We start from the raw sequence: 14,921 nt of genomic DNA on the forward strand, positions 1-14,921 counted from the left end.
CAGTTCACCCCATAACTCAGATAAGAGTGTATAGTGGACCCAAATAGAATGGACAGGTTATATTATATATATGGTCCATGCATCTTTCCTGAATCCTAACTATCAATCATTTATCTGGGGACCCCCTGGATCCCCCTCAAGGACCCCTGGGGGTCGAGATGGGCCCCACTTTGTTTGAGAACTATGTGCAGTAGCCAGTAGGCTTCACTCTCTGAGTCCCTGTCTTCCTCACGCTCACGCTGCACGCAATATACACACGCACTGTTCCACTGTCGTGTGATTGGTTGTGATACCTGAGAGGCTAGAGCAGCAGACAGTGTGTGAGTGAGACCATGGGGCAGGTGAAGGGGAGGAGGGAGCGGGACCTCTCACTTACACACTGCTGTCTGTCTTCGCGCTGCTCCTCTACTTCGTTCTCATGGTAAAAGCTGTAGCGGGACAGTTATGACGGAACCGTCAGTTAGCCTGCAAACGGGACAGGAGGACGAGGCCAAGAAATGTAGCAAAGGAAACGCGAAGAACGACACCGGGGACTACTGCCAGTGAGTGTTTTGTAACTTAATTTGTAACTTGATATAGGCAGGGTTTCAAGGTTTCACTTCAACCCACACGAAGCCTTAATAATAACATACCGCTGATACCGGTAGGTATATTGTAGTGTAGCCTAATGTTATCGTTTCATTGCGCGTAGGCGACAGTAAAAAAATAACAGCTGCCTGAGATATTCGGCAGTCGGCACTTTGTTCACGCAGCGTCTACCTGTTGCGTTTTCTTTGGGGGGGGGGGGGGATTTGAACTCTGACTGGCTCTGCTCTGCGGGACCGGGTTATTTTGTTCAACGTTCGACGACCTACAGTATACTATAGGGCGGCTACTGCAATTGCGCCGTCAGTCAGCCACAACACAAATGCATACTTTAATAATTTGTTCCCCATAGGTCGGATGCAGAGAACGGGCCCAGGAGAGTGCTGCTGTCAGAGGCAGAGCACCAACACCTCCAGACGGATCCGGACCAAACCGAAAACACCAGGAGGAAGCCTGCCCTAGTCAGGTAGGCATACCTATAGGCTACCTGTAGGCATAGTGGCATACACTGTAGCCTGTAGCCTGTTAGTCTAGTTAGTCTAGTGCATAATATATTATTAATATAGAGCATAATTACAGCCTATAGAAGGCAAAATATTCAAAATTTCATCATGCTTTATGTAGCATGTGATGTGTCAAACTAGGGGGTTTTCATGATGCGTGTGTTTTTTTGCTAAACTATAATGTTTGGAATGGATTCAGCATCATGAAAACCCCCTAGTTTGACACATCACATATGCTAGATAAAGCATGATGAAATTTTGAATATTTTAGGTTGTTAATGGTATGGTCACATATTATGCCACTTTTGGCATAATATGCTCAACATTATGCAAGTTAGCATCCGGCAGTTTCTACATGCTTGGGACCCATACTAAACATTTCTAGTACTCAACATGTCCGGGTTCACTTTTTGGCTACCAGACTATGTAGGCATAGTGGCATACACTGACACAGGCTACATACTGTAGGCATAGTGGCATACACTGACACAGGCTACATACCTGTAGGCATAGTGGCATACACTGACACAGGATACAAAACACATACATAAACAAACAAACAAACAAATAAATAGCCTAAATAAACAAACAAACAAATAATCAATCGACTTTGCCCAGAGTATAAATCAAATTGACTATGGGCACTTGTGTTTGAAATCCTTAAATGATCTAATTGTTGTTTTGAAATGCCAGACTCCATGTTGTTGTGGGTCTTAAAACCCATTGATTCTACAATAGGCCTATCTGTTTGCCTAAAGGTCGAAGACCTTTGACCACTCACTGCTGACTCAGGTCCAGCCTGACCCTGATACCAAGATAGAAAGAAAGAAGTCTCACTACAGTCAGGTATGGTGTCTCTATCATGGCCCACATCAGTTCATTTACAAGGTTCACTGATAAATTGTGGCATTAGTTTGACATTCATATTGACATAATCTACTAGATCTATATTTTCATATACAGTAGGTTGATGCTTTGATACCAATTAGCACATTTTAACAACTGTTGAGTTGTAGTCGTAGAAAACTGCCGGCGGTGGGTAGAGTGGCTTGATGGTAAACGCAAGGTTGGCAGTTTGAACCCGGGCTCCCCTAGAGTTACTGTCGAAGTGTCCTTGAGCAAGACTCTGAACCCCTAATTGCTCTTGATGTGCTGGTTGGTGCCTTGCATGGTTTTGTCAGCCGCCATCGGTGTGTGAATGGAATGCACAATCTATGTAAAGCGCCTTGGATAAAGGCGCTATATAAATGCACCATTTATCTTTTACCAAAACCACAATGAGTGACATTTTCATATTTGAAATGTTATTGAGATGAATGATACAGTGATACTGTAGGTTGCCTTGAAAAAGTAAACCATAGTGCTCATGAAGGTCTTCCTCCGGGTTGTCTAGCTAGAATTTATAGTCATCCCTTTGTGCTTTAAACTCTCAAATAATTTGAGTGTCAAATATTCACTGGGTTCTTCAGAAAAGGACATGCCATACATCAGGGGTATTCAATTAGATTAGGCCGGGGGCCACAAATGTAGAATGATTGTGTGTGGGGGGCCGCACAGTGTGCGCGCGAAGCGCGGAAATGTGTGGGTTCTCAAAATGCTTTTTGTGCTCAAACACGAAGATTTATGTATATTTCCGCACAGTAATGAGCAGGATAATATGTATACGTATATGCTACCTTAGAATAGATGTAGGCCTAGACCTATTTGACAGTGCATAAACAGCATTGCTTTGACATTAACGACCATCAGCTGGACACACACACACACACACACACACACACACACACACACACACACACACACACACACACACACACACACACACACACACACACACACACACACACACACACACACACACACACACTCTGCTGTGGACAGTTCAGAAACCCGTCCACGACCACCAGTGACATCATCGTTAGGCAGATTGTTTTTTAAACAAGATTTATTTACGTGAGAATAGTTTATCAGACTATAAAGATCAGATTACATAGAGCAGTGATTCCCAAAGTGGGGTTCGGGGTCCGGGGACCCCCAGGGTCCTTGAGGCAGTTCCAGGGGGTCCCCAGGGAAATGATGGTTTGGAACCAAATGGACCCTTATGGGTCTGTATTAACTCTGAGAGTGTACAAATGGAACCAAATGGACCCTAACAGTGTTTATTATCGTGAGAATGATGGCTTCCATTTTCGCCATTGCAACTTTTCAGGACTAGAAAGCCTGCAGTTTCTATTAGCTTGGATTCTCCATTGATGTCACTGTTGGGTGGGTTTCTGAACTGCCCACAGCCCTCCTATGTGACACAGACGTGCCATTTTATCATGATTATTAGTGAGGACCTATTATATGAAGATAGGTTGAAAAGTGGTCCTTTAATGATTACCGTCATTATGGTAATCTCACAATTAATATCGCACACACCATACCTGTAACTTTTATTAGCCCTCTTATTATTCAAAAAAAAATCTTCCAGGGGCCACAAGGGGGCACGGCCCGCGGGCCGCCAATTGAATAGCACTGCCCTACATGGTCAAATCAAAGTTCACACTAAAGTGTACTGCCTCCAGTGACCAAACACCACTGAGGTCACATTATTTACTATTTAGCTCAAGTTAACCTTCCCAGCAGGTTAGTTTCAGCTCAAGTTAACGTGCCCAGCAGCAGGTTAGTTTCAGCTCAAGTTAACCTGCCCAGCAGCAGGTTAGTTTCAGGGCATAAGTTGCCATAGTAACAGACAGAGTAGACTCTCAGTAGAGTAATTATTTCCCTGAAAAGGACTTCCCTAAATTCTGTCTGAACAGATCCAGTTCACTCGCTAATCCTGCTTGGAGCACACCCCTGATCCTGCAGAAACAGTTGGTTACAGTATTTGACCTGCATTTTGCAACAAGCCTTCTCACGTTCTCAGTGAAACTGACTAAGGTTATGTCTGCATAGTCTGACAGTGTTGATGTTTGCCATGTCCATTCACTTGCTAATATTGTCTTAAAAATAGCTGGTCCTTCAAAGAAAAAGCTCGAACAGCTGTAATATTCTGCTCAATCTGTGTGGAGGAGAAGATAATAGTTGTATTGTTAAATTAAGCAATCTGTAATATTTGAATCTTATGCTAAATCATGAAAATGCCAGATGCAAATAAAGCATTTGTGTGTGTGTGTGTGTGTGTGTGTGTGTGTGTGTGTGTGTGTGTGCGTGCGTGCGTGCGTGCGTGCGTGCGTGCGTGCGTGCGTGCGTGCGTGCGTGCGTGCGTGCGTGCACATGCGTGGAGGGGGCGAGGGGTTAATCAGCATGCTGACATTCCTGAAACTATGGCTTTGCACTTTAATGTTGTGTGTTGTGTTTCAGCTGTCTAAGACCAACTCCCAGTACCATAAAATATTTAAGGAGATCTGCAAAGAGGAACAACTCAGACAGAGTAAGCCTTTTATGAGAAAGTGATCAGTTCTACCTTAAATACCACATGAAAGATTCAACGATTGTGTATTAAACTGTTATTAGTTGTGTGTTAAACACTGAATGAGAAATGTAATAGTGTATGCTGATTTGGGTAGGCCTACTTTATGAGCAATTTCAAGAAGATAATTTTTCCATTGATGAACACACAAGTCTACGTGTGGCACAGTTTGGCTTTATACTATAGTATATTATTTGGGCCACATGACTGTACATGTACAGTACCGTCTCATAAAGAGGGAATAGTGTGCTGCCTGGCATACACATGAAATATAATATCCATGTAAGAATTATTACTTGTATACTGTAAGACTTAGTAGTGAGGGTTTGTTTAGGGAATGAGGTGCAGGTGGGGAAGCTCCCATAACTTCCCCATAACTCAGTGAGTGCACAATTTCTGGGGAGCCCCTGGAAGCCCCTCAAGGACCCCTAGGGGTCCCGGACCCCAGTTTGAAAACCACTGATGTAAAGAAGAGAGAGTATTGACAAGCTTCTTTTCAGTTCCCGGAGGTTTGCAGTGTTGGAAGTCAATTAACATGGTAAAATGTGTGTTCTAAAACGGTTAGTCACAATACTTGATTCCGATTGGCTGGTTAAAATCCACGTTAATACACACCTTCAATCACTTTATATCATTCCCAGCAACATCAAGCGCTATTCTCCCGTCACAAAACAAGGAAGTGTGGCTCGCTCTGGTGGGCGCAAAGCGTAGCTACTTTTGTGAATTTAATAGTTTTATTAGGTTAATATTGCTATATGTTTGTAACCGTTTTAGAAAAGCAATAACCCACGCGAGGTCTCAGGTTACCGTGGATTTTATAATGGCTGAGAGTCGTAGGTAGACCCGACGTGATAGCGGAGGGTCTTCTACCCTCCCAGCCATTATAAAATTCACGGTAACCTGAGACCTCACGTGGCTTATTGCTTTAATATTCCATCAAACGTCTGGCCTGATGAATCTACCAGACAGAATTGACGGACTAAGAAAATTGTGCACCTGTCCTTTCCGTATTTACAATTGGTCAAAACCAATCCAACAAAGGCCAGAAATGGAGCACGCAACAATGCCATATCCCAAGACAGGCAAAAGGTCAAAACATGCAGGTGAGGCAGGCAAAACAGGTTCCAGAGACAAGACTCAGGTAACCCGAAACACTGAACATAAATACAGGGGCTGAAGCTGCACTCAGGTAACCGGAAAATGTACAAGGACAGAGATGAGAGAGCTAAGACATGAAGCAGTAATGACACTTGGCAGGGCTCAGATAACCGGAAACAGACTACAAGGACAGAGGCTTGTTGAGAGCTAAGACATGAAGAGGTAACAGCAGTTACAATCTGGCAGGGGACAGTGGAAGTGAGCATCTATAATTAGTGATTAGTGCTTGGAATAGCTCAGGTGACTGCAGTGCTGCTGAGACAAAGTGGAAACTGTTGTGTGTAGATGGGAGAAGCGGTCAAGTAATATGGAAAGGAGGAATATGTGAGGGCATCTGGTGGCTTAGTGAAGAATTGCAAGTTAGAGTGGTTGAAGGAAATGTGGCTGGAGTAGAGCGACAGTTGTGGTTTGAAGATGAGACAGATGTAGCCAGGGAGAAGAGACTGTGACATCTTGTCAATAATTTGTTTTTCAATTGCATCTCTACAACAACACTTACTTACTTTGCCTTAATCAATCTGGTACAGTATTGTTTTACTTGGCTTTTGATTTTATAGTGAGTAGTTCATTGGCTCTCTCAAGTCTACAATCAATTTGGTAGTTTATAGAACTATTGTGTAAAAGGATGTGTACTTTTCTCTGTGTATCAGGTTATACCTGTGCCCTCCAGAAAGACATCCTGTATCAAGGAAGACTATTTGTCTCAGACAACTGGATCTGCTTCCATTCTAAGGTGTTTGGTAAAGACACAAAGGTACAGTATGTAGCATACAGTAAGTCAGCTCAAAATCTAGATTGACAAGGCATAGAATTAAGGCTGTTAATGTTGCCCATCTCGGTCTCTGGCAAAGACACATACGACATATTTATGCATTAAAGCCTGAGGTTGAGTTGTCTGATAAGATAACTTAACGATTTCAAATAATGTGGAGTGGAGAAGTAGGGACCGTAACCAAGTTCCCTCAGCCCTATGTTCCCTCATTCCAAAACAGACCCTATGTTCCCTCCAGTGGGGGCTAGTGGTGATTTGGGGTGGGGGGCTGTAAGGAATCCATTATACTATAATGCTACCCATAGTTCACCCTGCAGCAACAGCATCACATACCACATACCAAGTTACAGCAATGACACTACTGGTGTCACCAAGAACACCATGCCATGTAGATGGATTTATTCATGACAACTTTGTTGGTGCTACCACTCCAAAGTCTATGTCAAAGATAGCAAAGTATTTGTAGGGTTACATAACTGGACTCAATGTTTACTCTTACAACTATTTGTTAAAATAGCATTGAATCAAATTAAATATAAATGTCTATGTGGTTGTTTAGTATTAGGAGTCAGTATAGCTACTTTAAGTGGGTAGAGAGACCATCTGGGAATCTCAATGTTGCTGATTTGCCTCCAGGATCACCCAGTATACTGACTGGGTAGAGTACAGTATGTGTTGTAGTGTTGCTGAACAAGACACTTGACCCCTAACAGCCCAGTCTTGCCATAGTGTCTTAAGTCACTATGTCAAGATGCATGACTATAATTAGTCCATAAATATATACATTTCGATTTCAGCCACTTTGTGTATGGAATGAATAACTAGTCAGAACTAGTACTGTAGTTACAGTAGATGTGTATAAAGCTATACCGACATGCTGCATGAGTGCATCTGCAACATCTGTGCATACTCAGGAAACGTGTGAATGTTTCATCCACACCAGTTTAAAGCTGCTACCTAATTCTCTCTTCCAGATTGCCATCCCAGTGGAAGCTGTCACTAACATTAAAAAGACTAAAACTGCCATTCTGGTGCCAAATGCCCTGGTGATTGCTACAACAAATGACAGGGTAAGAATACAGTGTCTGATGGAGAGATGTGTTAACATTATTAGTAGTAGCTGTCCATTAACCATTGTCATTCAGCACAATATATTTTTGTATCCCATTGATGTTGAAACTTACTCTAGCTATATTCTGTAACTGCTTTACTTCAGGTCAAAACATTAAGCACTAAATACTAAACATGCATTTGTCCTCCCCTGCAGCATGTGTTTGTGTCTTTCCTGTCAAGAGACAACACCTACAAGTACCTGATGTCATCCTGTCTACACCTGGAGGTAGCAGCTGTCCACATACTGTATCTGTAAAGCATGATACCAATATAACATACAGATACAATATATATCAATTTACACAGGGAGGAGTTATGGTTGCAAAGAAACACTGTGGTCTTATTTTGGGGAAGGTGGATTGGCGGATTTCTTTCCTTAAGCAAAGTAGCATATTGTTCCCTGCCAGCAACATCACACGTCAGTCATTTTTTCACTTCTGAAAATGTGCTTTTACGCCAAGTCCTTTCTTATTGCCACTCTTCTATTATTGCTTTTCTCCTTTTATGCATTTTGTATGCCTTCTATTTTATTTGGTTTATTATTCATTCATATTTATTATTACTACTATATTATTATTATCATTGCTGTCGGGCAGAAACCTCGTATATCCATATTTCAACGTTTCTTTTCATAAGAATGCCCTACTTCATCATACAAGTGTGTCTGTGTCTGTGTCACACAAAATTGTAAAAATAGCAGATATGCAAGCTCACAACGCGTCGTGTTGCAATACCTTGTCGAGTTTGTAGATCGCCGAATGTTACGAAAATGAGAATAAAAAAGGAACGGTTTTGGACATACAAGGATTTCCACCCGACAGCAACGATATTATGTTTGTCCAGGAAAAGAGCCCGTGCAGCAGCCCTGTCCCCTCAGCAGAGAGCAGCTTCAGAAGTCAGAGGTCACCACGCTCACCTCACTTCCCTATGGTCAGCAGAACACAACACATACCGTTCACACCATCAATGTGATCTACACAAAGTACACATAACACAGAAGGAGAGGAGATAGTTCTCAGTGAACTAACTATAACTGACCGTATGTTTTTGTAGAATTTTCCTGGTGATTTTAGTGACCTAGACGGAACGGTGAGACGCAGACGGCAGGACACAGAGGAGAGCAGTAGCTCTGATAGCCAGACACCGGACTATGAAAAACTACCAGGTACAGTAAACCTCCTGCTCTGAAAACCATTATGCACAGCATAATACATAATGGATCACATATCAGTAGATCAGTGTCTCTCAACCTTTTCACATCACAACCCCCCCAAAATAATCATATTTGAACTGGGAACCGCCCTAAAATAATCATATTTGAACTGGGAACCTCCCCAAAATAATCATATTTGAACTGGGAACCTCCCCAAAATAATCATATTTGAACTGGGAACCGCCCCAAAATAATCATATTTGAACTGGGAACCTCCCCAAAATAATCATATTTGAACTGGGAACCGCCCCAAAATAATCATATTTGAACTGGGAACCGCCCCAAAATAATCATATTTGAACTGGGAACCTCCCCAAAATAATCATATTTGAACTGGGAACCGCCCCAAAATAATCCTATTTGAACTTGGAACCCCCCAAAATAATCATATTTGAACATGATAAATATATAATCTTTCACAATATAAAATTGTGAAAATAGCCGATCTACAAGCTCACAACACCTTGTATATATATTATTGTTATTTGGTGTGCATAGGGTTTCCTGTCCCTCCGTTCCTGGAGGTGCTAAAGCAGGGAGAGAGCCCTCCATCTGCAGATCACACAGAACACAAAGTGAACCACCAACCACACAACCCACAGAATGCTGACACCAAGCAGCAGGAAGCACACTACACTGGTCAGTAGTCCAAGAAGTAACAATACTATACTATACCTGTAGAATTACTTTGTTATACAAGTGAAAATGTTTTTTGAGTAAATGCTGGAGCAGACCTGTCGCCACATGCTGCCCGTTTGAAAAGGCCTTTACAGTAATGAAAACAAAATAAAACAAGACAGCAGCATGTTCCTATAACTAGCTTACATGTTACCACATTAGTTAACAGCCCCATACAACACAGTAACCAGTGGTATAATCCTCGTTTTACATTTCACAGCTACAAAAGTAGCAGACGTTGTGATTGACAGTAGGACTCTGAAACCAGTGTCTCTCAACACACTGCTGCTTGTCTACCTGTTTTTGTGAGTTTAAAAGTTTCATTATTCTTTCTATTCTTTATCTGTAATTCAGGTATCATGTTTATATGTATTCATGTAAGCCTGTGTGTGTGTGTGTGTGTGTGTGTGTGTGTGTGTGTGTGTGTGTGTGTGTGTGTGTGTGTGTGTGTGTGTGTGTGTGTGTGTGTGTGTGTGTGTTTCTTCAGAGTGTTCATTCTGGTGCTGTCCTCCTGTTACATGGCTCTTAAGATCATCTCACTAGAACAGAGACTGACCTCACTGGGGTCCATCACGGACCTCACACAGGACGAGTAAGATCACACCGGCAACAAGCACCTAGGTCCTTACGGTTCACAAAGAGTCAGGCCTGATATCGTTTCAAGATATGAGCAAAAACGTCATCATTTTCTAACATGATATTTAGGGGTTTAAAACCCAATTAAGGGCTGAAATACTGGTAGCATTATTAAAATTTCACCAGGGATTGGAAGTTGTTTGCATTGCTTTTACAACAATGACCCCAATCGGCCTGATGGGGTCAGGCCGATGGGGTTAAAGACATAAATTGTGACGTCTTTTGCAGGATTCTGAGAAATGTTTCCTTTAGAGAGGAGAATCAGGTTGGCAGTGATCGAACCACAGTGGTAAGGTGAAGTGTTGGAGTTTTGGATGCTTCCAATTCCTAAGCAACCTCCTTGGATCTCTGAAGAAACATCATTGCATAAAATGTTTATTCAGCCTTCGACCTACCAACGCCCAACACTCCCTGCTGAGTGACAGCCTCAGCCCATAGGATTGCATGAGGTGACAGTCGGAAAAACATCACGGTGGATTCAAACCCACAACCTCTGCGAGTCTAGAGATTTGCACTGAGCCTGACAAGCATATCACTTTCTTTGCGGGTCAACCTTCGGGCCCAATGAGGGATTCTGGTGTCCTAGCTCACTACAATTCACACACCATGACCAACCCCATAGCTCATCTTATACTCCTTAGACAGGAGTCAAATCACAGGATTTGTGTTAAGATCACTTCAGTCAGTGCCTAAACGACGCACAAACCTCCCAGGTCACTATATGGCTTCATAGATCATGTACTACACCTGAGCTGTGTTATTGCTTGGCATTTTATTCTTTCCCCCTTTTGTTGGTGTTGTTGCTGTATACTGTTAGTGTGCTAAGTGCTGTATTCAATTAAATGATCAGCAATGGAACCAATAGATAAATTGTGTGATCCATACTTCCTTTATACTTGGAAGTTAATTTCTTTACGTATTATGTTTTCATTTTTAACTTGAATTCATACTTTGCGTTTCAGAAGTATCTCAGAGTATCTACGACCTGAGGTAAATGCAGAGATCTACTCGGAACTCAGCCTCAACCTGATGAAGCTGGAGAAGGTTAGTACATGGTCCCTTTGTCTTCCTGTATGTTAGTCTGTCATCACGGCTGGATCAGTGCTCATATAGTGATACATTCTTTTAACTGTTGATCTGAATCTTCAAAACCTTTAAGGATAGAAACAGGTAGTGATTTTCACAAACCTTAAAGGGCCACTTCAACCCTTTTGCAACCAGATCTTATTTTAATGATGTGTAGGACACAAGAAACACTTCCCTGGGGGTTTTCTGTGTACAATATGTGTTTTCTGATATTTTAGTCATGATTGTTCATGACCAAAGTTGTCATGAAAATGTGGTCTCACTTCCTGGTCAAGTCAGACACACCTCCACACCTGCCTACTCCACAATGGAGTCAGGTAGGCCTATTATGACACCTGCTGGTTGACAAGTAACCCTGCCTGAAGCTTAAAAGCCCACTGAAGCTTAAAGGTACGTTATCTCCCCTGGCCACGCGGATAATACATATTATGTCCTCTGGCATCAGCAGTAGTTACAGTTGCTATTGCCTCTCTGTCTTGTTGACATGTTTCTCAGATAAACGTCAAGGATATAAACACAATGGACAAACAGAACATTACAACACAAATACTAAACACATCACGGCACAAATAAATAATAATGAATAGAGGTCCAGGAGAAGACAAACAACTATGTATAAGAGACAATAAATAATAATGAATAGAGGTCCAGGAGAAGACAAACAACTATGTATAAGACAATATAGCTTTAAGCTTAATTTACACTTATATGCACAACCCTTTTGATGTTGCAACTTGCTTGGTAAAAATGATGCATCTTATCTATGAATATGATACTAGAAGGAGACATTGGATTGTTGTGGTGCAGAGCACTGCAGACATCAGTATGTGAAAGCACACACTCACTATGAGCTAATATTAGAATTACACCTTTGGACAAGTCCACTTATACCCATGAGAAACCTGAGGCAAGGACTGTTCCTGTTAATCAAACATTTATAGTCAGTGATCTGCTTAGAGAGAGAGAGCTCTGCATTTAGTCATCTTATTTTTAGGGTCACTTGTCTGTCTACTCAGTGCTGTCATGACTGTCACATTTCATTTAGACTGATTGTCTGCATGCACACTAGCCTGATTTATACCTAGTTGCATATCGTGTCTTGCACTGAAATAGCAGATCTACAAGCTCACAATTCATGGAAGCACGGTGCATAGTGAGCGTGTACATCTGCCATTTCCCGTACGAGACACTGGCACACAACTAAGTATAAATCAGGCATATCTGTCTAACATGTTTTTCTCTGTTACTGCATTGGTTAGTCTGTGTGTTAGTGGTAGTGTTTGATTGTCAGCTACTGTCTATTAGCCTGTTGACTGACTGGGGGAGGAGGAACAATTGATTGACTGATAATTTGTCATTCTCAATCAGGTGCAGAGGAATCTCCAGAGACTGCTGGATGAAGCAAATTAGCCAATGAAATGCCTCAAACAGTTTTTCTACCTTGGTGAGAACTTAAACTGGTTGGTGGCATTTGAATTTTGCCTATTGCAAGTTCACAAATTGTTTTAGTTTCATGTGCTGATTTTACAGTAGCTATATTGACAGTTGCTGTATACCACAGTATTCAGTTCATCAGGTGAAGACTGGGAATTGAGAATACCCAAGAATGTATAAAAAATAGTGTTGTTACAGTAGACATGATCTGTATTTCTTCATGTTTGTACTCAGTTTGCATAATAATGGAAATGCAGTGGATCAAGTTTCTGTATTTCACTTGACACACCCTAAAGTAAGCCAGCAAAGTAGGAGTTACAGTATCGTAATTAAAGCCTTTAAGGACACTTTGACATAACACAAAACTGTAGACCTTTCCATTATAACTTTTACAGTATATTCATTAATCAATTCATCTTTTTCTCCCCAATATAAGTAATTGTAAATTCCTTTCGTGTATACCTGTGTATAGTCAATGTAACTGCCAACCCTTACTATTTGGTCTGGAGAGGGTGCAGACAACCATGTCTCTTCTGTGATACACTTGCCAGCCGCTTCTTTTCACCTGATAGTTCAGAGTTTTGCTGGGAAAATGCTGTCACTCCCAACTCTGCTCCCTGTGAACAGGCACACCCTCCGCACCTTTAGGAGTCACTAGTGCAGTCACAGAGAACACCCTCCCCTGCCGAGTCCGACTTCCCACTAGCGAACAGTCAATGGTGTTTGTTTGAGCGACCTGCCAAGCCAGAGGCACCGCAGATGAATCAAACCTAAGTTTCCATGGTGGTTGGCTGCTATTTGCCGTACGCCCCAAAGATCTTTAAAAAAAATCAATTACATTTTGTTCAGGTGTCCTGTAGCTGTTTTTCACTGCTGGATAAGCCTAAGCCTATCAGCATAATGTTTACCCAGTTTTTCAACCACCAACACACTACATAAACACAAGAAAGCCTATAGCTTGTTTCCATTGTTTTACTCAGCCTATTTACACAGAGCCTTAAACAAATTTTTCATGATTGATGGAAACCCTGTTCAGTCTTCTCATGAAGTGCTTCTTAGTTTTCAAGATGTACTGTGCCTGACATTTCAGTATGCACAGAGAGAAATTACAGTAGTGTTAGATTTTAATCGGGCCCAATGTGTACAATATGTGATCCAAGGCTGTCCGTTACGGCCCATTATGGCACTGTTGACAGTCAGTCATGTAACTAAATCAGGCATGAAACAGACGAATTAAAGCTAAACAGTACGCGTCACATGGATATCCTGTTTTTATGCTCTTCATTAAATAAACAGGTACCTATAATAAAGGGCATTAATTTGGAGCTTAAGATCGATGTGCAGAGGATTTACTTCCTTCTAAACTGTACGTATTTTTGTTCAGCACGCTACCCGTATAGAATTTTTTGAGATTTGCGTGCTTCCCTACATTCTATTTTACAGGGATATCCTGTGCCTGAAGTGTTCGTGCACAACTATCTTTTTAACAAACATTAAAACATGGCAGAGTGCTATATTTTACTATGACATTTATTTGTTGAACATGAAATGAATTGTTTGTCACCTCTCTCCTCTGTTGAATGTTAGTATTTCTGATATGGCAAAGTATTCATGGACCATTCCAACTCCTTTTCTGGAGGGGTTCTAGAAGAAATGTGCCAAGTGCGGTAGCGTTCTTTTGCAGTATGAGGTAAAAGCTTTTTAGTACCTTATTGGTTGGACTATTCTTTTAACGAGTTTAATTGTGATATTTTGAGTTGTGCTAGTTGAATGTAGTTATCTATGCAAAAGGGGTCGTGACCCACAGGTTGAGAACCCCCGGGGCCCGGTGTAAAGGACAGCCTTATAGCTCGACATTTGAGGTTTGTTTTCTGCTTGTTTTATTCTTATTTTTTATGTTTTGTAGTTTTATCTTTTTCTCCATTGGTCATTCTGACAATTGCACTTGAAATGCATTGCATGATTTATGACTATACTGAAAGAAAATAAAGGACTGCAGAACTGCTAAAAGGTCTCAAGTTTTCATTAGCCTGATCTGCTTGGTCGAATTTACGCTGTCGCTGTGACATGAACTACTGATGGGACTTCATTGTTGGATTAACGAATTATGGGCGCATTCACAGATTCTACATAAATATTTATTTTATTTTCAATTTAGAGAAACGTTCCTATGGCATGGTCTTCTTCAGTTCACTACTAACCTGACTGGGCAGCAGAGAGTACACAGGAGGGGGGGAACCCTGTGTACTCTCTGCTGCCCCATCTGGCAGAGTCAGGTTACTCCACTAC

At 41.6% G+C, this 14,921-nt stretch overlaps 1 protein-coding gene across 2 annotated transcripts; it reads left to right on the forward strand.

The window, feature by feature from the left end:
* Nucleotides 1-360: 360 nt before the first annotated feature.
* On the forward strand, nucleotides 361-14,636 carry gramd2b (GRAM domain containing 2B). 2 transcript variants are annotated; one of them, XM_080765959.1, is made up of 15 exons: nucleotides 361-542; nucleotides 938-1,051; nucleotides 1,847-1,934; nucleotides 4,434-4,503; nucleotides 6,351-6,454; nucleotides 7,447-7,542; nucleotides 7,740-7,811; nucleotides 8,429-8,515; nucleotides 8,639-8,750; nucleotides 9,297-9,437; nucleotides 9,697-9,781; nucleotides 9,964-10,068; nucleotides 11,075-11,156; nucleotides 12,567-12,642; nucleotides 13,260-14,636. In XM_080765959.1, exons 1-14 carry the CDS (start codon nucleotides 445-447, stop codon nucleotides 12,606-12,608), a joined length of 1,296 nt encoding a protein of 431 aa, XP_080622085.1. In that variant the 5' UTR covers nucleotides 361-444; the 3' UTR covers nucleotides 12,609-12,642; nucleotides 13,260-14,636. The 2 variants fall into 2 exon arrangements, with proteins under 2 accessions (XP_080622085.1, XP_080622084.1); XM_080765958.1 differs by having other exon boundaries at nucleotides 12,567-14,636.
* Nucleotides 14,637-14,921: the final 285 nt, after the last annotated feature.

Source organism: Protomyctophum bolini (genome assembly GCF_963924005.1).
Source record: "Protomyctophum bolini genome assembly, chromosome: 6".
NCBI classification, from domain to species: domain Eukaryota; kingdom Metazoa; phylum Chordata; class Actinopteri; order Myctophiformes; family Myctophidae; genus Protomyctophum; species Protomyctophum bolini.

What these genes read in the sequence shown, in the direction of transcription:
- gramd2b (XM_080765958.1), top strand. Translation starts at nt 445, where the DNA reads ATGACGGAACCGTCAGTTAGCCTGCAAACGGGACAGGAGGACGAGGCC. An exon ending in TGTTTGGTAAAGACACAAAG is followed by an intron (nt 6,455 to 7,446) that starts GTACAGTATGTA and finishes TCTCTCTTCCAG; the next exon opens with ATTGCCATCCCAGTGGAAGC. An exon ending in CTGCTTGTCTACCTGTTTTT is followed by an intron (nt 9,782 to 9,963) that starts GTGAGTTTAAAA and finishes GTGTTTCTTCAG; the next exon opens with AGTGTTCATTCTGGTGCTGT.